The 24,440-nt window shown below is 38.3% G+C and overlaps 4 protein-coding genes across 4 annotated transcripts; 3 read left to right on the top strand and 1 right to left on the bottom strand.

The window, feature by feature from the left end:
• The first annotated feature begins 240 nt into the window (after window positions 1–240).
• Window positions 241–1,343, top strand: LOC129755632 (NADH dehydrogenase [ubiquinone] iron-sulfur protein 3, mitochondrial). The gene is made up of 3 exons (XM_055752219.1): window positions 241–412; window positions 483–545; window positions 607–1,343. Exons 1-3 carry the CDS (start codon window positions 352–354, stop codon window positions 1,266–1,268), a joined length of 786 nt encoding a protein of 261 aa, XP_055608194.1. The 5' UTR covers window positions 241–351; the 3' UTR covers window positions 1,269–1,343.
• A 1,127-nt stretch (window positions 1,344–2,470) lies between these two features.
• Window positions 2,471–4,404, top strand: LOC129750800 (uncharacterized). Its single transcript, XM_055745875.1, has 2 exons — window positions 2,471–3,245; window positions 3,304–4,404. The coding sequence occupies exons 1-2, from the start codon at window positions 2,571–2,573 to the stop codon at window positions 4,141–4,143; spliced, it is 1,515 nt and encodes a 504-aa protein (XP_055601850.1). The 5' UTR covers window positions 2,471–2,570; the 3' UTR covers window positions 4,144–4,404.
• Window positions 4,375–6,853, bottom strand: LOC129750799 (zinc finger and SCAN domain-containing protein 2-like). The gene is made up of 2 exons (XM_055745874.1): window positions 6,488–6,853; window positions 4,375–6,428 (listed from the first exon to the last, which is right to left on the bottom strand). Exons 1-2 carry the CDS (start codon window positions 6,715–6,717, stop codon window positions 4,448–4,450), a joined length of 2,211 nt encoding a protein of 736 aa, XP_055601849.1. The 5' UTR covers window positions 6,718–6,853; the 3' UTR covers window positions 4,375–4,447.
• A 575-nt stretch (window positions 6,854–7,428) lies between these two features.
• Window positions 7,429–9,106, top strand: LOC129752689 (zinc finger protein weckle-like). Its single transcript, XM_055748459.1, has 2 exons — window positions 7,429–7,736; window positions 7,806–9,106. The coding sequence occupies exons 1-2, from the start codon at window positions 7,429–7,431 to the stop codon at window positions 9,049–9,051; spliced, it is 1,554 nt and encodes a 517-aa protein (XP_055604434.1). The 3' UTR covers window positions 9,052–9,106.
• Window positions 9,107–24,440: the final 15,334 nt, after the last annotated feature.

Below are 24,440 nucleotides of genomic sequence, written 5' to 3'. Positions count from 1 at the left end.
ATTAACCATTTTTCGACTTCTCCGCTTTTTTTCATTAAAGTTGAAAAATAACCATATTCAACTTCTCCAGGAGAAGTCATTTTATGGGTTTTCACTGAGAAGTCATAAAAAGACATAACGCGGAAAAAGGTCAAACATTGTTATTCTTGAACCATAAATGATTGATTAAATTCGAGCGTGATGATTGACAATCATTAATGATTGTTCAAATTCATCATCACGCTGCAAGTTGTCAAATTCCGAATTCATTTTGGCAGATTACATAAAACATCTTGCGGGAGCAGATTCGTGCATCGGAAAAACACTCTATTTTCCAGAAAAGATTAAAGTATAAGAACTCCGGAACCGGAAATGGCTTCTATTTTACGGTCCCTGGCCACGGCCGTCCGAAGCGGAGTGTTGACCGCTCCAGGTAAAATATTGCGAGTATTGTTGAATTTATGAAAATCTACATTGATTATTGTTATCTATTTTCGATTCAGCCCGTACAGCTACGGTCCCAGCTTTCAACCGATACAAATCAGAGGCGGTGGCCGAATCTAGACGTGAGAAGAAAGGTTCCTTAAACCCAAATAGATCGCGGCATTGAAATATGTTTACTTTTAGCAACCGTTCGTAAGCCGGATGCCATAGCTCGCCAGGAACTGACGGATTTTGGAAAGTATGTAGCCGAGTGTCTGCCGAAATACGTCCAAAAGGTTCAACTGACTTCGGGCGATGAGTTGGAGGTGCTGATTGCACCGGAAGGTGTTGTACCGGTGCTTCAATTCTTGAAAGACCATCACCAGGCCCAGTTTGCCAATTTGGTCGACATTGCTGGCATGGATATTCCGAGCCGACAGTATCGATTCGAAATCATTTACAACATTCTTTCTCTACGCTACAACTCGCGCATCCGCGTCAAAACCTATACGGATGAGCTGACGCCTATCGATTCGTGCAACGAAGTCTTCAAGGCAGCCAACTGGTATGAACGAGAAATCTGGGACATGTACGGTGTGTTCTTTGCCAACCATCCGGACTTGCGCCGCATTCTGACCGATTATGGCTTCGAGGGACATCCGCAGCGCCGCGATTTTCCCCTGAGTGGTTACGTCGAGTTGCGTTACGACGACGAGAAAAAACGGGTCGTATGCGAGCCCCTTGAGTTGGCACAGGAATTCCGCAAGTTCGATCTGTCCGCCCCATGGGAACAGTTCCCGAATTTCCGCAATGCAAACCCAGCGACCGAGGAAATTGCCGCTGGTAACACTGAAGAGAAGAAGTAAAGGGATCCTTGCAATTTTGTTAAATTGGAGAATAAGGTATGCTGACCATATATAGACGATTTGAGCACCTACATATCTCAATTTGTTGATATTAATTCGTTCCGAAATTTTCCGTATATTTTTCAAATCATAGGTTTGTTTGTTAAGGCATTATAAAGTTTCATTTTTCCGAATGTATCACTTTTTTTTATCTATGTTAGTAGAGCGGAAGCCGTAATAGTCGCGGCTATTCAACCGTTAGCTTTTATTCTTATTTGGGATAGGGAGGAGAAAACTTTAAAAACATTAGACATAACATTTTAGACCTGAGACATGCGGCAGAATCTCTAAGAAGTGGACGCCCTTTTCACCTCTAACTTCTTGTATCACGTATTAATCTTACGATTCACCCTTTTGTCTCACCCTTTACGCCGTACATATAGTCTCATGTCACAAGTTTCACGTTATAGGTCTCATATCTCTTAGGTCTCAGATCTCATCTCCCTCGTTTCAGGTCTGAGGTCTCAGATCTCATGTCTCAGGGATTATGTCTGACATTAGGTAACTTGAACTGCGATTCTTGATGTACGACGAACTTTGTTGTCCAGAATAAAATGGGAGACATTGATACCGTCTCGAGACTAACTGTCTCCATAGTGTGGACTAGCCTTTAGGAATTTTGGAAATTATTTTTTGCATGGATTTTCACACGATATATATTCTGGCAATGTGCAAAGGGGGCAAATAAAAAATAGGCTATTTGGAGTTCGAAAAATGAAATATACGACAGACTTCAGTATGCTTAAGCTTGCTTAGAGCATCTGTATTCGTGGTCTATTCTAGGGTCTAATTTATACAAGAATTGAACCAAAGAAATTAGATCCGATCCAATGAAAAAACTGGCAACTGCACTCGTGTTCCATTAACTGTCAAACGGTTTAGAACTGCGTCAAATTGGATTCAAATCTCATCAGTTTTGGATCAATCCAGCTCTAAAAAAAGTTGTGTTTAAACTGGTATAATGGATCACCAGTGCGGTTGCTCGGGTCGGAATATGGGTCTAAACCGGCTGTTTGGACCACGGATACAAGTGCTCTTAAGCAGGTGCGATATAACCGATTACCGATATTACACTCTTTCGAGAAAAATAATTATTCGTGTACGCCTTGCGACATCGCGACAAACTTTAGATTTTAACTCGACTATTTTTGTCAGTGCAGCAAAACAAAAACAAGCATCGTTTTTAAAATTAAAAATTCTCGAATTTTTATATTTTACCAGAGAAGTTTAGCAGAAATCGGAAGTATTGTAACCGGAACCACCATGAGTCGGCCACCGGTATCCTGTGTGAAGTGGGTCGACTTCAGCGATCACATGTTTGATACCTTCCTGAACGTCTACGCCCAGGGGCTGTTCACGGACGTAACGTTGGTGGTGGCCAACGGAGGTCAGCTGAAGGCTTGCCGGATGGTACTTTCGATGGCGTCAAAGTTTTTCGAAGATATTTTCGTGACCGCTTTCGGTTCGATGGGTTTAGTTGGGGGAGAAATGGTTGGAGGCATGGAACATGTTATAAAAATCGTTATTCCGGATGTGAGTTATGCTGTGATGAAGCACGTTCTACATTTCATTTACACCGGAGAAGTTCAGATGAATGCTCGAGATATGTCTGATTTTTTCGAGGCTTGTCAAATGTTCCGATTGAAAGGACTGGACTATACGAATGGGAACATAAGTGGAGTAAAGATTGGAGGTTCGAATATAATCACAACCGAACAGTACGATTACGAGGAGTTGCAGGATGATGTTTCGTTTACTACTGAGGATCCGACCACGGTCGAAGGATTAGCGATAGAAGAAACAGACGTGACCGTTGCTGTCGATAGTATGACGACCGAAGGAGATGTTCTGCAAAAAATCATAAAAGTTGTGCAGCCAGAACCGGAAACGGAGAAGAAAAGCGCTTCCGAAGTAGAAAATTTAACTTCGTTTTATGAGGTACGATGTTGTACTGTAATTGCCCTTAACATGATCATCAATCTGAATTGTTTCGTAGGTTCAACTGAATATGGGAGACTTGACCGCAACCGCAAACGATGCTTCTATAGCGAAAACATCAGTTTTAGACTCATTTGACATGGACAGCGAAGATATGACACCGGAAACGAGTGATTTCCTTACACCAAGTTTTGACAACGATAATGATGGAGGAGAATCTTCTTCAGCTGGACAGAGTTCGAACAAAAAGCGTATAAAAAACTGCGAATATGGGGAACGTTTGGAGGAGGCCATCGAATCAATCGTGCAAGGAAGAACCAGCTTTCGAACAGCATCGATACAGTATGGGATCCCTAAAACGGTACTCTGGCGCAAAGCTATCAAGGTTCCAAACTACAAAGCCGAACGACAGGACATCCCCTCGCCGAGGAAAGAAGCTATCGAGGCTTTGAAATCCGGTGAAAAACTGCTTACTATCAGTAAACGATTCGACATTCCACTGTCCACCTTGCACCGGGACAAAATGAAGCTATTCCACGAAGGAACTCTACCGGAAAATGTGGCTCTAATGCAGAGAGATAAAGGCAGTGATTTTAAGGACCGTGTATTCGAGGCCGCCTTGCAATGTCTGAACGGCTCGTTGTCCCAATCTGAAGCGGCCAAGTTTTACAAGCTGCCTAAGACGACAATCTGGCGCAAGATAAGATCGCTTCGGTCGACGTCTGGGTCAGATGCGGCTAGCTGCTCGACGAAAATCGAAAACCAAACAGACGAAACGCAATGCAGCAGCGAACGGATAACGAAACTGGGGCTGATTGAAATGTTGGATGACCAAGAATCGGAACCGCTATCGGAAGATGACGAATCGTTAGAACCGGAGTACGTCGTGTTGGTCTGACGTTGGTATAGGGTAGGTGAATAAAGTGGTATATTGTACGTACGTTTTAATTAATTCGAGATAGATAGTAACGAATTGACCTTTACGGTAATCTACGCATGGTTCAGATGTGAACATTTTGGTATTTCAATTTTGCGCATAACTCAGCTGAATTATTTTCGTTGGTACGACTACTTTAAGAAATATTGTTTAATTACGGTTATTACAAGTAAGTGGAACGTTCGAAGTATTCAATTGCGACAGCTCTTATACCCAGACGTTTTATTAGCCCCAAAATCGTTCATGCGTTTTAATATTTACCTTTTCAAAAGTCGCAGCCGTCTTCTTCCTGTTGGCCAATTCCCAAACTCGAATTTACCACCAGTGCTTGCTTGCGATCGATTTCCGCAGTAGGGCCGTCGCCGCGTTCCATGCACCGTTTTCGATGCTTGTAGAATGTCGGTCGATCGCCGAACGATTTCATACACACGGGACAGGTGAAGGGTCGTTCGCCCGTATGCGTCCGTCGATGGTTCATTAGCTGACCTTTCTGGGAAAACGCCTTATCGCACAGATCACACTGGAAACGTTTCTCGTCCAGATGAATCAACCGATGCCGGGAGAAATTGGACTGTAGACTGAACCGCTTTAAGCATATTGTACATTGCCATGGTTGTGCTTGATTGTGGGTTGTCATGTGATCCTTAAGCTGACTTGCTGACGAATGATGCTTATCGCAGAGGGCACAAACGAACAAATCGGTATGGATGTTCATATGTGTAATGAGCTGTTCCTGTTGGAGGAAACGCTGGGGACATTGAGGGCAGCTGATGTACGGATATGAATCGTTAGCGTGACTTTCGTTGATGTGATATTGCAAATCGGCCGAACGATGGTAGATTTCCGGACAGAGCGCGCAAGGAATGCTTCGCGACAGTACGTTCATTGCACTAGGTTTTGCGTGGCGACTTTTGTGGTTCAAGTAGCGATGCCTGTCGTATTCTCCTTGATTGGGAAAACGTTCGTCGCAGTATCGACACTCGAATGGCAGTACATTCTGGTGCCGCAATGTATGACGAGTCAGGGCAGTCGACGTTTTATAGGCGGCGTCGCATTTATCACATTTGTATGGCTTCTCCTGCGAGTGTACAATATAATGCTTTTCAAGATTGGCTTTAGTAGCAAAATTTTTCCCGCATAGCTTGCAAGTCGCCGCTGGAACTTTCTTATGCACGAAAAGATCATGCTGCCTGAGCAGAGCATCATTGCGAAAGATTTTACCACAAGCTTCACACTGATAGGTCATGTCTCCTCGTTTGTACTTTTTAGGCAAAACATGATCGGCTCCGTGTATCTTATTTTCGTGAACTTTGAGACTCTCTTTAGCGCTAAAACAGAGTGTGCAGAAGGAACATTTTCTCGGCCGAATCGTTATATCGTGACAGCTGAGATGTCGATTGTATATCGTAACTTTGCCAAACGATTTTTTACACTCATCGCATCTGTAATCTACTTTTCCGGCATGTAATTCAGTCAAATGAGCAACTAATTCGTCGTTGTTTTCTAGCAAAATATCGCAGATGTAACATTTTTTATCCAAAATATTCCTCAAATACTCCTGCCGAACAGGTGGAGGTTTAGGTGGTCCCGGTTTCCTTCCTCTCTTTTTCTTCGCTACTTTAACTACATCTTGCTTCGATTTTGGTTTCCTACCTCGTTTTTTGACCTCAATATTCCTTACATCCTTTTTTGGCCTTTTTCTGACTAATTTTACCAAGGGTTCGTCGTCGTCATCGGATGAAGATTCCATTATATCATCTTCTCTGACTTCATCACCCGAAGAATCCGATTCACCTCCCTGTGTTTCCTCTTCAAATCGTTTAATCGCCTTGTTGTCCTTGCGAACAAGCTTTTCTGGTTCCTGCTGGCCATCGTCTTCCCCCACGACTAATGATATCGCATCTTCGCCGGTTTCGGTTTCATCTTTCACCTCATCTAGTATAGCTTCAACTTTAACCGTTGGATCAACATTAGTTTCCTTCCTAACCAGATCCATCATATCCCTGAAATCTATCTCCTGCTGCAGTGTTTCCCGAGATAAACTTTTCAGCACATCGATGCGAATCAAGCATCTTTCACAGATGTCTGTGAGGAAATCATCCGGGGCCAAACAGATCTTCATCACGGCTCTGATGGTACTGCTCAACGATACATGCTGCATCTTTCCCGTCTTGGGAAACATTTTGGAACGCAAATCAAACCGCAGACACAGCCGGCAGCTAGTCACATGAACCGGAGACCCATTGCTAGAAACAATGAAATAAGAGAATTCAACCATAGTTTAAATCGAACCTGAGTAACTCACCCATCTACAAAGCAGTTCGGTTCCTGATAGCTGAGCGTGACGTCCTCGTCGATGGTTCCGAAGTGTGCCAGGCAAAGATGCCGAGAGGCGGGATTCGATTCGGGAAGCGGTTTTCCGGTGCCCAACTCGATGGCTTGCCGCCAGCGATCGGCCAATTGAGGGTTCCGCGGAAACTCGACCAGGTACTGTTGCTCGTCGGAGGAACGGCAACCCGGTGCTATACAGAACATGTTGGAGCTGGTCCTTAAATTGTTGCTTTCTACGAAAAACTGACGATATTCGATAGATTTTTTGCAATCACATCACGCAAACAAGAAAACAAAACACGATTCACCAATAATGACAGTTTCTAAAATACACGAAACCAAAATGTTACCACTTTTGGGTGACTTCCTTGTATAGTTAGTGCAAAATTTGTAAAGCCTAGTCCACACTAGGAGACGGTTCGTCTCGAGACGGTCTCAGCGTCTCCCATTTTCTTCGGGAGACACTGAGACCGTCTCAGGTTTCCAACAACAACAACAGACAACAAAGTTCGTCTCATAACAAAAATCGCAGTTCATGTTGCCTAGTGTGGACTAGGCTTAACGAGTACCTATTATTGTAAGTTTAAAATACTCAAATGATAAACATGGAATCCAGCTTGTTCCCTTCGGATAATTCTTGAGGGCACTTTTGGTTGTGGAAATGAGAGAACCGGCAATCAATTTTTCCTAAAGGTCGACGATCTTCCATCTGCTCGATGTCTTTTTTGTTACCTTACAGCTTGAAGATCTTCATGCTGAGAGTACTTTCAGTTTAAACAGGCGCATGTTGCCGGTCATCAAATTTTGAGTATTTTATTTACTCAGATTTCAATGTTCTTTTGACGCACCTAAATTTGAAGAGTTCAGTATAAGCGTGTGACGTATATAAACAAAAATAAATAAACAAACCGAGGGATGTTCAAAACATTTAAATTGTGTGATATCGGTGATATCGCCTTCGAGTTCATCAAAGAGTTTTATGCAGTCATGAGCTGTGTTGTGCCCGGTTGTGTCGTAAATACCTCACCCGTCTACCAGCTGGTCCAGTTCCCGGACGATGTAGTTCTGGCCAATCGATGGACCGAGATAATAGCTTTTGCTACCGGTCGATTGTTAGGCATTATGTGTGGTAATAACGCGAGTGAACCGCCGCTAATCTGCAGCTGGCACTTTGGGGACGAACATTCAGAAGGCTACCAGGAACCGTGCCGGTTCTATAATGAGTGAGTATCATCTGATTTTGGTTAAATTAATGTTTTAATTGTCGTTACTTATATGCGTATTCTTCTTAGAAATATGGAAATTACCGAGGTAGTCAGCTGTAGGCTTTGTCTCCAGTTGCAGAAACGTTCGGAAACTGTGGACAAGGATTGCGAACAATTTGACCAGCTCTTAGCAAAAATTTGTAAATTGGCGCTTGAAAATGATGAACAGGATTTTCTGTCAGCGATATGCTTTCCATGTCTAACCAAGCTAGACATCATCACTAAATGGATCGATGAAGTTCAACAAACCGAGGCGCAATTTCTTGCATTGAAACAAAAAATGTTCACGGCTAACTTGCTCATCTTCAACGATGAAGAGGTAAAGATTGACATAATTGAACTTAAGCTTGAGACAATTGAAGATTTAAACGACTCAGAATCCAAAGGAATATTTTCTAGTAACAAAGAGATGGAAACTGAAAATTCGGACCACCGCAAGCACTCCTATGAGCCATTGAAGCGCAGAAGTGGAAGACCTCGTAATTCCAGAAAAATAACAAACGAACCTAAAGCTGTAAGTCGACCTGAAAAGATAAACAATTTAGAAGATATTTCTTCAGCGGATATTGAACCGAGCCCTTTGGCAGTTGATACAAATCTTATTAAACCACGAGGAAGGAAAAAATCGTTAAAGCCGCCGAAAATTGATTTTAAAGATTATTTATCGAAAAAATGTTTTGTCTGTAGCGAAAAGTTACAAAGCAAAAGTGACTTGGTTTGTCACTTAACTGATAACCACGCAACAAAAGTGGACTACACATGCCTGGAATGTAGCAAAAGTTTCAAAACTGTACTGTCCTTCAACCATCATCTCAGTTTCCACGATGCTGAGCATCGGCCAAAGAAATGTAGGTTTTGTTCTTTGCGATTCATCGTAGATCACAGTCGGATGCTGCACGAAAATCGACTGCATGGTGAAAAACATGCCATCAAAGAATATCGTAGACCGCTTCGGGCACATCAGTGTGAAACGTGTGGTAAAGTATTCCGCACGGTCACTCAAATACGTGATCACGACAACTTTTATCATAAAAAGATTTTTACTTCGGTATGCAATATTTGCGGGAAAGCTTTCCCAACGATTACGTTGCTGAACAAACATCAGCTCGTCCATACCGGGGAGCGTTCCTTTGCCTGTGAGCAATGTGGAGAACGGTATAAAAAGTGTACCGATTTGACGGCACACATGTTAAGGCATCGGGAGGGTTACGAAGATTTGAAGCGAAACAGAAGGAACGAAGCGATGAAAAAAGCCGTCCGAGGAAATAAATAAATAAAAAAATAAGACTAATTTTTAGGGATAAATATTTGATAATAAAGCTTTTAAATTCAAGGAACAAGTAGCATTTTTTTTATTTGTAACAGTATTGAGCACACCATCAATGATTAATTTTTAAACTAAGATTTGCATTTCAATTCGAATTTGAAAGTTAAAAAAATCTCGATTCTGCTGTTATAGTCTGTCCACTTTAAACGGTGTTTTCAAATGCGATTCAGCATTCATTGATGAATCGGCCTGTTATTCGGTTCAGAATGCGGCCTCTACTGTTGATGATACCAGCAGGCGCAAATGTGTTCGTGAATGATTGATTCATACCGAAGAAAGAGTAGGCAACATCGGTAGTTTCCATTTGCCAGACAAGGCCGGCATCTATCATTCGCCTGCTGCTGGCTGCCCGCCCGTTGTCGTCATTTTCTGGCAAAGCAAATCCACAGAAGAGTAGCTAAAGTTTCGAGAAAAGGTACGTCGTTCGTCGGGGCTCGTCGGAAAATTTACAATTTGCGGGTGAAAATTTGTAGTTTGAGGGCGGAAAAGTGCATCACCCGTTGGCCAAAGGTTCGTTCTCGAAGTGTGTGCTATTTAATGTTGAGAGGAAAAGTGGAAAAGTGCATTAAATGTGAATTTTTCGCTGCAGCCCAGCCTCCATTACAATCGTTCATTCAGCTCAGCCAGCCAGCAGGGTGAAGAGGAGTTTTCTTGCTGACATTTTTTCGCTCAACACCACCTTCCTCTCCCTCCTTATGCTAGCCTCCCGTCATTGCTTTGTCTGGAAGGCTGTCGAATTTTCATTTCTTTTCAACATACACAAGCATGAATTAGCGGGAGAGAGTGTGTAAATTGTAGTGTTGCTGCTGCTGACGAGGAGCAGATTTTTTTCGGTAGTGAAGTGAGGCGAAACAAGCAGCCATCCATCATCGAGTCGCGATTCTCCGTCTCGTTGTGAGTGTGTTAGTGTGCATCATTAGGCAGGGCCAAGGCAGTGGTGTAGTGTGTGGTTCTGGTTGAGTCGGGCCGGGCGGGCTGCCATCATCGGGTCGGGTGTCGCGCTTTTGCTGCGTCTCGCGCATTCTGCCGATGCAATTGTGTATGTGTAAGTGTGCATCGAATCGACTTCTTGAAAATTGGATTCCCGATTATCCTGATTGCGTCGCAAGTATTGCGTATTGTGCCCGACTGGAGCTAGGGTTACCAGATAGACGTTCTGTGAAGTGTTCGAAGAACGTGCACGAAGGGGTTGTCCTTAGTCCTTAGTCCGTTTACACATAATTGAAAGTGTTTACGAGAGTCGAAGTCAACATCAACGATGTTTTCGATCACTAGCACAACAATCCATTCCAGTATGTAGTGCACCTATCGATGAGAACACTTCTGAATTCCCAAAAAAAAACACTTCTGAATCAATTAATCGATCAAGCAAATTGTATGGTGATCAATCCTATTATGCTAAAGCTCCAAAATGGATTATGAAGATTATCAAGATTATAGCTGTTTCAGATAGCATAGTTTGATACTAGGCAGAACAAATCCTATCAAAATTATAACTTATCAAGATATAAATGCTTCGAGAAAAATTTCTAGTGGAATGTCGGTAACCCACACTATTTGTCAAAATCATGCTCCATTTTCGGTATCCCAAAAATTTGATTCAATTTTTTTAATTTGTTGAGCGTAACTCATAAAAGTACGGTTTGGGCCGTTGACTTCGATGTCCGTGTTTCATGGAAAGTTATGTGCATATCAAAATGCGGTTATAATATATAACAATTTGAAAAAAAATCTTCATCGTTGAAAGTGAGTTCAATCCTATTCAAGAATGCCTATCAAAATAAGATATAACCAAGATTCAAGAATCTAAGAGTCGAAAATTATGACAACAATATTCTAACTGAAAAAGATGAAAAAATCTCGTTGAGATATGTTTAAGTTCTTATTTTGATATGCTCTCCTGATCGGGTGGCAGAACTAGGCCCTGGCAACTTCACCTTCAATCGTCAATCGTCACGCAAAATTGAGCACAAAACGCATCATTCGAAAGAGCTTCACTTTCAGTTTCTCTTCACATTCGGCAAACGCTTACTTCAGTTTGCTTTCCCCTAGGTTTCCTTCCTTCGACGACAACAAACGTCTATTTCATTTCGAAACCAAACTCGAGCAAAACCCTTTCAAAGAGAAGTTTAATGCTTATACACAAATACGTACATGAAGAAAACAACAACACACCAACAATTTGCTGGCGCCCAAGGAGTAAACCAATGACACCAACAATTGCTTGATGGCGCCCCGTATTTCTAGACTTCAAGAGAGCATTCGAAACTATTGATCGGTTACTGATGTTAGAAGTGTTGGTAAAAATTGGCATCAATGGTACGGTTCTAAGCTGGTTCAAAAATTATTTGGAGAATAGAATGCAACGAACAAAATATGGTTCATCTTACTCGCGATACAGAGAAAATAACCTAGGAGTTCCCCAAGGAAGTGTATTGGGTCCCTTGTTATTTATATTGTACATCAATGACATGAAAATGATTCCGTCTCCTATTGGACTGGAAATGACCTAGAACTCGTTGTACAAAAAGCAAATGCTTATTTGAAAAATATTGCAGATTTTTTGAAACACAGAAAATTATGTCTAAATCTTGATAAAACCAACTGGATGATTATTGGAAATCGCAAAATAGGAGTAAGCCCTAAGTTATTAATCGATGGTTGTGAGATCGAAAGGGTTCGTCAAGTGAAATACCTAGGAGTACAAGTCGATGCAAAATTGAATTTTATAGCTCATATAGACTACACAATCAAGAAAAATTGTTGTGAAACATGGTGTACTTTGTAGAGAGTAGATATATGAATTTCTGGTCGATAATAATTTACGTTAAATCTGTTATCATGCCACACTTCGACTATTGCGCTACAATTTTACTGCATGCATCTGACACACAAACAAAGCGCCTACAAAGAATTCAAAATAAGATCATGCGAGTAGTGATACGATGTAATCGATACACACCAAGTACATTAATGCTCGACATACTTCAATGGTTGTCAGTGAAACAGAGAATTGCGTATAACAGTTTGATTTTTATATATAAAATGAAGAACGGAATGTTACCTGCTTACTTAATGGACGGTCTGCAGTACGGCAACGATGTACATAGCTACAATACGAAAAGAGCCCACGATTTTAGATTACCGAATACTAGAAAGGAAATGTCAAAACGATCAGTTTTCTACAACGGTTTAAAAATGCCAGCCTGCCGCAGAATATCAAAGAAAGTTCAAACATAAACATTTTCAAGAAACTGACAATACAACACGTTAAACAGACAATTTGAAACAATGACTAATCCTAAAAAGGATCATATGCTTGTGATGAAGATCTGGCGAAATACCAGATATTAAATTGTATGGTGATGGACATACGCGGGAGTTAGACAAACAAGTCGTACAGAATTAGATAAAATAATGCAAACAAAATTATCCATAGGATAAACTGTCCCTCCCACTTCTAAAGAAGCGTATGGGGTGGAGGAAGGACCCAATTGGGCCTGGGGGACCATCACAAAAAAACACATTGCCTGATTGCGGGCAGTTCAAAGCATCATTGAAAGTCTCTGCTGACTTCTTTCTTTCACCCGAGCGGTGAATATGAGAGAATTCACATTCATTCGTGTAATGAAAGGAACTCCTTGAAATTGAAATTTGTTGAAGTGAGACGAATAAAGGGAAATTTCATTCTTTCTTTTCGACGATTCCGAGCCCTGAGCAGAACTTGTACGTAGCTCAGTATCCACCTATGGATAAAGACAATTTGGAGCAGTCTAGAATCGATCTCAATCCGCCAATCCTTACAGATATGATTGAAAGCAAAGGGAGTAACTTTCAGAAATTGCATGATACTACTTATACACAACATACACGATTTTATCAATCGCTAGTACAATTGACCTTTTTAGTACCATCAAAAAAATTTATCAAAATGCATAAAAACTAAACTCTACAGGAGATCACAGAAAAAATCTCATCATCGACGATGTTGTCAATCGCTAGCACAATGAACCTTTCCAGTATCCACCTGCTGAGGAAGAACTGTGAATTTAACCCATGGCAATTACTCTAGCTGGGCTTAGGGCATAACAATTTATCATTAGCCAAGTTATCGATCATAATAGGATGGCTTTTAGCCCATGCCTGTGCTCTCGCACTATTGAAAGGGTGATTATGGGCCTTATTACATAAGACGAGTCGAGTAACTCGACTCGACTTCAGTCACTGTCGAGTCGAGCGAAATGTCGTATTACGGTAGTCGAGTGAAACAGCTGAGTCACGAACCTTCAAGCACTCGACTCAGTCGAGCTACTCGACTGAAATTCGACTACTGTAATACCAAAATGGCTCATTCGAGTACGACCCGTGACTCGTCTTACGTAATAGGGCCCTATGACAATCAAACTCTCACCAATGATGTTGTCAATCGCTAGCACAACAGACTTTTCCAGTATAATATATCGAACCTCGGTCAAGTTCACTATTAGAGGCGAGTCTACCAAGCAAGCTTCTCTAATGAAATAAATTAAATAAATTAAAAGTTCACTACTGGGCATCGATAGACACAGGGTCTCGAACTCAGGTTTAGATTATTGCAATGAGTATCGAAGCCCTTTAAACAGGTACCGGACCCCTCTTCCACATTAAAGAACTTTTTTTTTCTATTTCTGTCATTTTTCGATCTTTGAATTATTTTATGAATGACACATAGTTTTCACAGTTTTTTTTTGTTTTGCTAGAACATATGGTGCCAATGTTTCGTAAACATTAAGACGTCTTGAAGCGACTCGACCTTAGAGATTCGGAAGCTTCTTAAAACTAATGTAAGCTATTGTTTTGTTGTTGTATGAAGTTGTTTTGAGGTTAATTGTCCTGTCGCATCTGTATACGCTGAGCAGGTGTGCATAAGTAATGTCAAAAACAAATTTATAGCCAGTCATGTTTTCAATTTATATACAAGTAGGATGTATAATTTCAAAATGGGATCGTGGTTTCAATTCAATGAGTGCCTATTACAGACATAGTTAACATTTGGTAACCCTAAGCAGGCCTTAGCTCTGCTCTGAACCTTCATTCAAAAACAGCAGAAACTGCAAGCCAGTCCTCGCCAGTTGGGTGTGTTTGGGGCATCGCGAGATAACAAACAGAAGGAATTTCTATGCTAGTGGTTGTGATAACTGGCCGTCGTCGTCGACGTCTCGTTGCAAACCGATTTTAGTGATGATTTTAGAGCAAAACTAAACGAATTGATGTAAAGGGATGGATGGTGAAAAAATAAAAGTCTATGGTGTTTTCGTCAGTTTGTGTCGGTAGTGATTTTTTTTTCATCTCCCTGGGTTTGCACTCGTTTTCACCTGCGCTGAAGCAGCATAATGAGAAAATCAAATTAAAATCATCTCCTTCTACTTGAACAGTGAATTTGTTGGATTACTACACCCCCGTCGTTTAAGAAGAGAATGAAATTAGTTCGCCGCGTGTGTTTGGTTGATTAAATAATTGTGAACAAGTGTAAGTGGAAAGATTCGCAAACAGCGATAGAGAATAAATAAGAAGGCTTAACAAAAAGCCTGAAACCTCTCGCTGAAAAATATACAACTTAAGTGAAAAAGTGTCACGAGAAAATTAGTTTTGTCTTGCTGGAATTCGCCAATGTCGATAATTTGGATTAGGAGCCTGCAAGTTCCGTAGGTAAGATTAAATCAAGTTTTTTTTATTCCTTTAAATATTTCATTTCGTCCTTCAACACACTCCTTTTGTTAAAACTGGCTACGAAAGTACTTTAAACTATTCCGAGTAAAGTATACTTACTTAGAAGTAGGGATATTTTAATCGTTTAATTGTGCACAATTTTAAAACTTATTTATACCATTTCCTACAGTGATCGAAAAAAAAATTTGTTACCTAAAACATATTCTCCATACTTGTTTCCCAACTTTAATTACTACATATACCAAAGGGTCAGTTTCACCCACCTCGTTCTCTTTTAGTGGATGACTGAAGCAGAGCATCTTAACATGGCCTTAATCATCCGGCATACTTCACGTGTCTTTTCCTCTTTTTCTCATGCGCTCCCCAGACTGGTGGTGCGCACTCCGTTTTCATCGATTAGAGATTTCCGCCACGCGAAGCCCTCGATGGTCAGTCAGTCGTTCGAATCCGCAACTAACGACGGCGGCGACGTTTCGTTTCACTTCCAATCGCATCGCATGAATCGAAGATGACGGTGGGTTGTTGGTTGATGATTACGATGACAGTCACAATGTAATAGAATAGTATGAATGGGTAACTTCACCCAGACTAGCGAATGTAGGAGGGCATTAGGTGAAATGGCAGAGTGGGTTTGATTTTTCACATGATTATCCATCTATTGAAGATTTGATTCTGTCTTCGCGTCTCTAAAGCTTGCTAACCATTTTACATATATTAATTTAAAAAGTCGGACTTTTTTCTACATAGAAGTTCATCTGGGATAAAGCTGGCCTTGTTTAGAAATTTCAACCTTTTTCTCTTAGCAGGGTAAGAGAACTAACTACAAAAACAGGCGTGACAGTTCCAAATTAACGCACTATCAAAGAGATGTTGTAGCAGTCCAGCATTTCGATAATACAACATTTACTCTTCGTGTTAAAGTAGGCCCAGTTTGTCCGCCCCTCGATCGATCTCGAACATAATATCGATTCGCGCGATCGACGCTTTGAGTAATGCAGTTAGACACGCCGGAAAACACGTCAATACATTCTACTGTGGGTGTTGAATTCGTTCAGCTAGAACCAATTAGCTACTGCGATCCTAATGAATCTAATCTTTTGAGATAGGTAATCTTTTAGAGCTCTCGGGGATTATTAACTTCCGCCGAGGGCGTTTGTAGCAAGATCGCTTTCCCTGCACTGAGAGCTCAAATGCTTCTTGAGCGTGATTGGCAGTGGAAGTGTACGTGTTTTCATGACCGAAACATGCTTTTCAACTTTACCTCTAAGGTGGCTCTCAGTTTACTTTGGCGCAACGCATTTTTGCCATTTCCACTGTCAATAACGTTGAAGTTTTCTAATAAAATCATAAAAAAGGTAGTTTTTCATGTTTCGCATACGCTGCAATAAATAATTCAATTTTTTTTAAATTGGTGTTCAGTTCGGTCTGGTCGAATCCCGACCAAATATATAGAGGAGTATGTCAAAATTTGTACAGTCATATCGTTGGATATTATTACTACCGTAAAACTTATCCGGGCAGGGCAAATTTGCATTTGCATAGTTTTGCAAATATCCGGACAAATCCGGGCAATCTGGTAAGCTTTGGATAGATCAGCTTAAAAAATGTTAAAGCTGCCATGATTCTGAATAAAAAATGACTATTTTCGGCAATACGCTCATTTCCGGCTAAGAGCGTTTTTTCACCCCGTAAGGAAGATTAACAATCATATCCAAGTAGCTTAGCTTGGTTGACTTCTCATATCCACCTTAAATCATGGAACATGAAATGCTGTAGAATTTAAAATAAAACTTCATAATAATATATTTAATTTGGCTTTGCTCAACTTACGCATTTCAAATTCCATGATCGCTGGCGTGGCTAAGCGGAACACGTTCTACCTCGCCAATGGTTGCTACTCCGTGATTGATCAAGGCCATCAATTTTGTGCAAGGGCCAATAGAATTGTGCTTGGGATTAGCAGAACATTCTTAGTGCACAAAACTCATGCTCTCCCTTTGGAAATTATCAATAACAGCGCCGGCCACGTCCTAGTAGTCAATGAGGGATGAAGGCAGGAGTGTCAGTAAGATATTTTCTAGGATCAATCAACAACCTTTTGTCCTGACTATAGAAACCGTCTATACGTCTGCGAATCTATATTCAAATATCCAAGGAAAGGGTTGTGTTAGTATGGGAAAGGTTATAGATCATGATCATTTTGATAAATGATGCGATCGTGTTTTCCTACACCTTCTATGCTCCTAGATTTTTCCTAAGGAAACACCTAGTTCTATCTATGAGGCAGTGCACAGTGGTCCAAAAGGGCTAAAAGTGGAACTTTTTTCGTAGCACCTCTGTCTTTTATCTTATCTCTTAAATGTCTTCAGAACATTTGCTTCTTCAAACATGCTTCATAACTTGAAAACATCAAAAGCTAGTAAAGTCCACTATAAAAAAAATTGAAAATTCTAACTTTTTTATTTCAATAGATAGAGCTTTACGTTATACTACAAAGTTGTAGAATACGTGAAAATATGAAACTATGTTGAATACATCAAAACTCTTTTTTTTTCAGTTCAGTTCCACTTTTAGCACTTTTGGACCACAGTGCAGTGATGAGAAGCTTTAAAAGCTGTCTTGAAAAAGTCTTGAAGTTTTACGGTAATTAAATTACAGTACAGTAGATCATTTTTTCAAATTTTGTCTAAGCTAAGTCCAATCCAAGTATCCATTTAGCTGGTGCCAAAATCTTCCTACATAATGATGGACGAGCATCAGTAAGCCTTGATTGCTTCTAAGTTACGCATGTAAGCTTGAACTTGTATCATGTTGATAGGTTCTTATTCTCGTATCTTGATAAGTAAGTTATTATACACACTATAGATAACAGTTATAAATTCCGTTGATCTGAACTTCCATTTAGGACAAGAACGTACATTGCATCGCTTGATTTTTCAAAAGCATATAACCGCACATGAAGAGCACTAATTTTAGAACCACCTTATTATTGGCACAATGAAGAAAGTCTAACAAAATTCAAACAAAATTCTTCAATCGATAGCACAATTGGGCTTGTGATATAGCTCAGTTGGCAAGTCTGTTGTCTCCTGAGCCGATGTCCGCGAGTTCGAGCCAAGAGTAAACATCGACACAGTTGTACCGGATAAGTTTTTCAATAACGATCCGCCAACTGCAACGTTGATAAAGTCGCGAATGCCATAAAGATGGTAAAACGACTATAATCGAAACAAAAAAAAAAAGATCGCACATTTCTTGCAGTGACTTTATTCCTAATTGTAATGGATTCAATTTTTAAATTTTTTTTTAATGATTTTTGGTTTATATAACAAGACGACATTTTTGTTTTTACTTTTACGCTGTAGTTTTAATTTGTATAAAAAGAGATTACAGATAGATAACTGTAAAGTGGACTAAATGCACGATGGCTCCAGAGAAATGTATCAGGAGCCACTAGATCAGGAAAACGTGCTGTGCTAGACCGGTTATAGCATATGTGTTACTAGCAAATTCATTTACGGGATACAAATTACAAGTCGATCTATTGGAATTGAAAGGCAACAACCCAAGCAACCAAAAGTCCCACATCTACTTAAACGCGTGCCTCCAAATTCGAATCTCGCTGAACAAAGGTTCTAAAGGGAATTGGTATCGATTTTTCTCGAATGCGAGCATGATAGTTACAAAATGTTCCTTAAATAGCCTTTCTGTGACATGTCAATTGCATCACTCAGTATTAAAGTTACAAATAGGGCCTCAGATAGGCTTCTACGGACTTGAGTTCCAAAAAGCTCCTCAAATAGCCATTTTTGTGACATGTCAATTGCATCACTCAGTATTAAAGTAACAAATTGGGCCTCAAATAGCCTTCCATGGACTTGAAGTTAGAAAAAGCTCTTCAAATAGCCTTTTTCGGACATGTTTTCCATTTCATGACTATGAAATGTGAACGAACATCGCGAAAGGGCATATAATTAATAAATCATTTTTGTAGCTTTTGTTTTGTAGACATTGTTAATTTTCAACATTGAAATTTCAACTCAGAATCACTTAACACTAACTCGCATAGGATTTTTTTTTGAAAAGAGTAAATTTTATCACTTTGAAAACTTCCGTCCAACTGTATTTGCTTACCACAAATTTATCACATATTGAAAGTCAGTTGAAGCAATTCATGAATTATATATCTAAAATTACTGACCCGGTGTGCTTTGCTACACCTTAAAAAATGTAATTAAATTTGTCAATATAATTGAAATTCAGTTTTATGTACTAGACAGCGTTTCGAACCAAATTTCAACAAAACTTAGAAGCAAATGCTTTGAAAAGAGAGCAGCAACTGAAGTTTCTAACCTCAGTACGAAGATGTTTTAATAGTATTTTGTTAGAATTAATCTCTTAATTTGTTTTTTTTAAGATCTGAAACTTTAACTCAGTTTTTAAAAGCTACAAGAGTTTCTAATTATTTCATTATTTATGTTTTAATGATAAGAACTTCCCGCCCTTTCCCTCTTGTAATGCAAGAAGTGCTAACGATCAACTATAAAAAAATGTTTTATATCTAAATGACGTTACATTTTTTTTAAATTATGCCAAGTAAAATATGAATAAAAACTTGCCTCCTTCTTTCCGACTCCACCCAGAAATAAGGGAGTGTCTCAAATTATTCGCTCGCAAACAACCTCTATTCCTTTTGCTTGTTGAGTTCTTGATTTATGCCAACATACTCGCATGGAAGCCGTGATTGGTTCGATAAGTTTTCAAGCTATACAACGCAATTTATATGGAACTCCCTTTGTCCCTCTCTTCTTCACACTGCAATACAAAAGTTTGTAACAATCATAGAAACATTTTTCGTGCTAAAATACCTTCACATGTTTAAACCATATTCATAATTTTATTCGCCATATAGGTACTTAATTTGTAAACATGACAAACTACAACTTGAAGTGGTGCCAAATAGCGCTTGTCATGGCATGAAATTTGTCGACATTTTCTACTGCAAATTACCTAGTATATGATTCTTTAAATATTTAATTATGGAATGTGGATTCCATACTCTGTTTAGGATACAGTGTAGAATGTATGTATATTGATATCTGAAGTTTAAAAAAAACCGGGATGATCTTACGCAGTGTAAAGTTCTACAAAGCACGGATTCAATAAAGTATTGTCTGATTCGAGTTGAGATAAAAAAAAGAGCTAAGTGATCGAATGCTGGTGAAGTTGGGATACATTCTTTCAAGTATAGACCATGAGGATCCGAAGAATTTGGCAGAAGTTTCGTGGCTAAGTTCGATTTTTTAGGCAGCTGTTTATGAAAAAGTTTAGTCCGCGACGGACAAATTGTTGCTTATAGGCGATGGATATAAAGAAATGGTTGGAAAACGTTTCAAGACGACCGAATTGAGGAAGATACTTATAGCCCCGGCGGAAACCAACTATTATTTAATGGACTTTGGTGAGATCGTTTCTTTTCGAAAATTTAATGCTTTAACATTATTTTTTCTATTTGAATTGCTTCTCTGTCAATCCTTTTTGTCAAGTAGGATTTCCCATATAAATATCCCTTCCCCTACATATCGGAATACAGCATTTTGGGTCGTATGAATTCTCTGCACCTGAAAAGTTTATATTACTGTATCAGATCATCCCCGTTACGATTACATTGACTTGTCGCGGTGTGCAATGAGCTACCACACTTATCTTTAAAACCAAAACTTGAAATGCGTGTTGCATCTAGATACGCATTTTAGCATCTTGTGTTGGCTTTAATTATGAGTTGTACCTTATTTATCAGCCAATGCAAGATGTGTGTAGTCACCCAACGCTATGCTATGCTATGCTTTGCTATGCTATGCAAATTGTCTACTATATTTTGATTTGTTTAAGCAAAAAGTGAAAATTCAATTCATATGGATAAAGTGTAACCCAATGAATCAAGGAAAAAAATGGTTTTTAAAGGAGAAAAAAAATGTTTGAATTTTGTTATTTGACTGAATCGCAGCAATTTTCTCTTTTTTTTTGCTGAGGGTCCTTTTCAAGCCTTTTCAAGATTTAAACTTACTGGCCTTTTCTGTTCATTGAAAAGTACATTTTCAACATTTGAATGGATCGAAAAAAAATCTGTTCATGCTTCTATGGTGGTATGGATATTTTCTAAAAATTTTCATCACAAAAAAAAACCTTAAAATGACAACAGCAAAAGTTATCAAAGTTTGAGTTGCTTCTTTTTTTCTGTCTTAATTTCAATTCAGATACACCGGGTGCAAACGAATTTTACCATAGTTGAACTTTTATAAATCTAAGAAAAATATTTAAATCTTCAAAACAAATCAATTTTCTTTTGTTGCATTACTAAGTCAGTTCTCAACAAACTCTTGTTGAAAGAAAAATATGCAAAAATGTAAACAAAAAGATATTTCTAAGTTAAAATTTGCCCCTTTTATTGAGGCAAGTGAAAACACAATGCTTTTCTGGGCTCATTCATAGATGCGTGACATAGTGAAAAGGCTTTTAAATGAATTTAATACGTGTTCCTGTTTGTTTTATCAAATTCCATTGATGTATTTGTTCTTTTACTGAATGCTGTTCTAAGCAAAAGACCTACATTTACAAAGGCATTGAACAATTTTGAATATCCACTTCAGATCCAACACACGGGATATCCCTTTCGGACCTTTCTCACGTAATACTGAATTATTTTGAAAAGGAAATTCTCAACAGGTAGATGTTTCATGGCTAAAAAGCGTGTTTGAACTTTTTCTACCGTGGGAAATGACAGGAGTAAATATTATTTTCAACACTTTCAGGTCATATTAAAAAATTATCAAAAAAAAAATCTGCTTCCACTGGAATATCAATCACAAAAATCCAAAGTCCTTCTGTATAGCCAAAATATGTAAAACATTAACACACTTTTTATGTTGAGTACGTACTTGTATTGTTTGTTAACTAACAGCACAGAGAACTAACAGTACAGTGTTTGTCGTTGTTTGTTTTTTAAAGGTTGGGTTTATTTAGTCAAATTGTTTATTTGGGCCCGACAATTTAAAGATGAAGAAATTATTTATACATTTTTGCCAATGTTGAACATTAGCACTTGCTCTAGTGTACGCATATCCCTACTTTTTGTTATGAAAAATTGGTTTATTTTATTAACTTTCACTTATGCTTGCAAAAATAAAGAAAATAAAAAACCTGCATTGGGCCTTTAAATACATCAACTCTATATAATCTAGGCCAGGGGTGAGCAACCTTTTGAAGCAACGGGCCACTTTGAATTTGAAATTCTTTCCGCGGGCCGAATTATAAGAAAATTTAGGTAATAATAGTTTACAGAGCTTTACGCAATTTTTCATAACGACAAATTTCTGACAAAAACTAGACTGACAGGGTGGCCAGCGAACCGGGAAAACAGGGAATTGAAAATAGCACCGGGTAAACCGGGAAATAACCGGGAATTTGAAATCAAAACCGGGAAAAATCCAATTTTTTTTCTTCATCAAGAGCAAACCATTGTTCAATAGCTTATCATGACCGTTATTTGTTCTTCTTTGATGAACATACACAGCAAGTTGAAGTGAATGTTTTTGCATAATTTCGTTCCCCAATGAGCGTTTTTTGAACAGATTTGAAAAATTTTTAGCCGTATTTGAATCAATAAATCGCACTTCGAAGTAATGAAGTCGTACAAAGAACTTAAAAACTTGAAAATTTGAATTAGAAATTTAAACTTCGCACGATTGCAATGCAGATTAAAAACCCTGGTTGAAATTCAAGATTAAAGTTTCTGATTTTGAAGTCGGACTCATAATTGGAAAATTAAATTTAGAAGGTAATACTCAGATTTCGATTTGAAATCTGACATATAATTTGGATGTGCCATTGAAATTCTGAACTCAAAATAAGAAAAATATAACAGAAACTAGAAATCAAAATCCAAAATTGTGTATCTAGAACGGTTTCAAGAATTATAATATAAATGTTAATTGATGAACAACTAAATTTTGAATTCTGAATTGAATATTGACATTTATTGACCAGAATATTGCACAAACTCGTAGTCAGTTGAAAAAAGTAAAAGTTGAAATCGAGTAAGAGGACAGAATAAGCTATTTTTCAAATCTAAGTTTAGCGAACAACTACATCGAAGAACAGTATTTTTGAGGGTAATTATCTCATGTTTTGGTGAAACGTCGTTTGAAAAATAAGAAATCATCATTTTTTTAAATTAAAATTTTGCCTATGACAACTAATTGCTAGCTATTCTGTATTTAAAACAAACACTTATTTCAAATCCACTTAATATCCTCAATTCAAAGCAAGATTTCAGAGATACATATATGTTAAAAAACTAACATTTTCAATTCATCAAAAATTCATAATTATTTCAACACCGGAAAACGCTTCTAGTCTTTCGATCTTACTTGTTTAAATTTATTGAACAACTTAGTTGGAGACCGTGATTTTTTTTCAAATCATAAGTTTTAGTATTAATTCATTTATAAATAAAACTAATATAACTTACTTTGAGGCCTTCGAGACAGTTGATTTTTGGTTTAAAACATTTAATTTGAATATTTTAAACATTTTCTTTAGTACTCTTAAAAATATGAATACTTTAAAAAAAAAATGAAATAAACTCTTGAACACAAAAACAAGAGCTGTTACAAAAAATAGTTAAATTTCCATTTTGTAGTGCTATATTAGAATGAGGACATGTACAAACATATACTTAAAAATGTAGTAAAGAGGAATTTGAATATTTTGTTAAGAGGTTTGAATAAAGGTAAATTGAACTAAAATATATTCAAAATTATTTTTTCTTCTTTATTCCTAGCATGATGTTACTGTATTTTTTCCTTCAGATAAAAAAAAACAAACATCGTTGTATTTTTGGTAATTTTCATACTCATTTGAACCCGCAGATTGTTTCACTGATGAATTGAAGTCGTTGCACAATTTCACATTGAATTTTTATACAATGACAAGTTTTGGTACATAATCGATGGTTGATCGTATTAATATAGGTATGTTGAAACCGGAAAAAAATTAAATGTCGATAGGAAAACCGGGAAAAAACCGGGAATTTGAAAATGGCAATCCGCTGGCCACCCTGAGACTGGAAAAGGATAAATAAAACGAATTCATGTACTTGCATAAACATTTTTTCAAATTAAGGGTGATAAAGCTAGCCGAAGTTGAATAGGTTCATCACTCAATTTGATGATCATTCTTCAATAATTTAATTGTTTTATTGATTTGAAAAGTAAAGAGAATATTATTTTTTTTTACCAAAAAAATCATTTGCTCCCTTTTATTTATTAATAACGAATTATTTTGAAAGTCTTTCTATGGTTCGTAAAAAAATTTGAACCGTTTTCTAAGAAAATCTCTTTTTCGTTCGAACCGATGCGATGGTATTTTTTGTCATCACTTCCATTTAAAAGTTTCATGGAGCTTAACCATGGCTGTTTTTTCGGTGCACATTTTAGAAATGTTTTTTCACAATTTATTTAAATATAGTCGTGAAGCCTCTATTTTTTGTTCTATAAACGGTATTTTTTTTTAATTTAAAGTTTCGTATGAAATCATCGCATTGAAATGTTGAGCAAGGTTTCAAA

Source organism: Uranotaenia lowii, chromosome 3 (assembly GCF_029784155.1).
Source record: "Uranotaenia lowii strain MFRU-FL chromosome 3, ASM2978415v1, whole genome shotgun sequence".
NCBI lineage: Eukaryota > Metazoa > Arthropoda > Insecta > Diptera > Culicidae > Uranotaenia > Uranotaenia lowii.
Note: the sequence above shows the minus strand (reverse complement) of the source record. Positions and strands in the feature narration are given on the sequence as shown.

Bases quoted from the DNA above. Each gene is read 5' to 3' on its own strand.
- LOC129750799 (XM_055745874.1), bottom strand. From the start codon at position 6,717: ATGTTCTGTATAGCACCGGGTTGCCGTTCCTCCGACGAGCAACAGTAC. The intron at 6,429-6,487 runs GTGAGTTACTCA...CATTGTTTCTAG, and splicing joins CCGAACTGCTTTGTAGATGG to CAATGGGTCTCCGGTTCATG.
- LOC129750800 (XM_055745875.1), top strand. From the start codon at position 2,571: ATGAGTCGGCCACCGGTATCCTGTGTGAAGTGGGTCGACTTCAGCGAT. The intron at 3,246-3,303 runs GTACGATGTTGT...ATTGTTTCGTAG, and splicing joins ATTTAACTTCGTTTTATGAG to GTTCAACTGAATATGGGAGA.
- LOC129755632 (XM_055752219.1), top strand. From the start codon at position 352: ATGGCTTCTATTTTACGGTCCCTGGCCACGGCCGTCCGAAGCGGAGTG. The intron at 413-482 runs GTAAAATATTGC...TTTTCGATTCAG, and splicing joins CGGAGTGTTGACCGCTCCAG to CCCGTACAGCTACGGTCCCA. The intron at 546-606 runs GTGAGAAGAAAG...GTTTACTTTTAG, and splicing joins GGCGGTGGCCGAATCTAGAC to CAACCGTTCGTAAGCCGGAT.
- LOC129752689 (XM_055748459.1), top strand. From the start codon at position 7,429: ATGTTCAAAACATTTAAATTGTGTGATATCGGTGATATCGCCTTCGAG. The intron at 7,737-7,805 runs GTGAGTATCATC...TATTCTTCTTAG, and splicing joins CCGTGCCGGTTCTATAATGA to AAATATGGAAATTACCGAGG.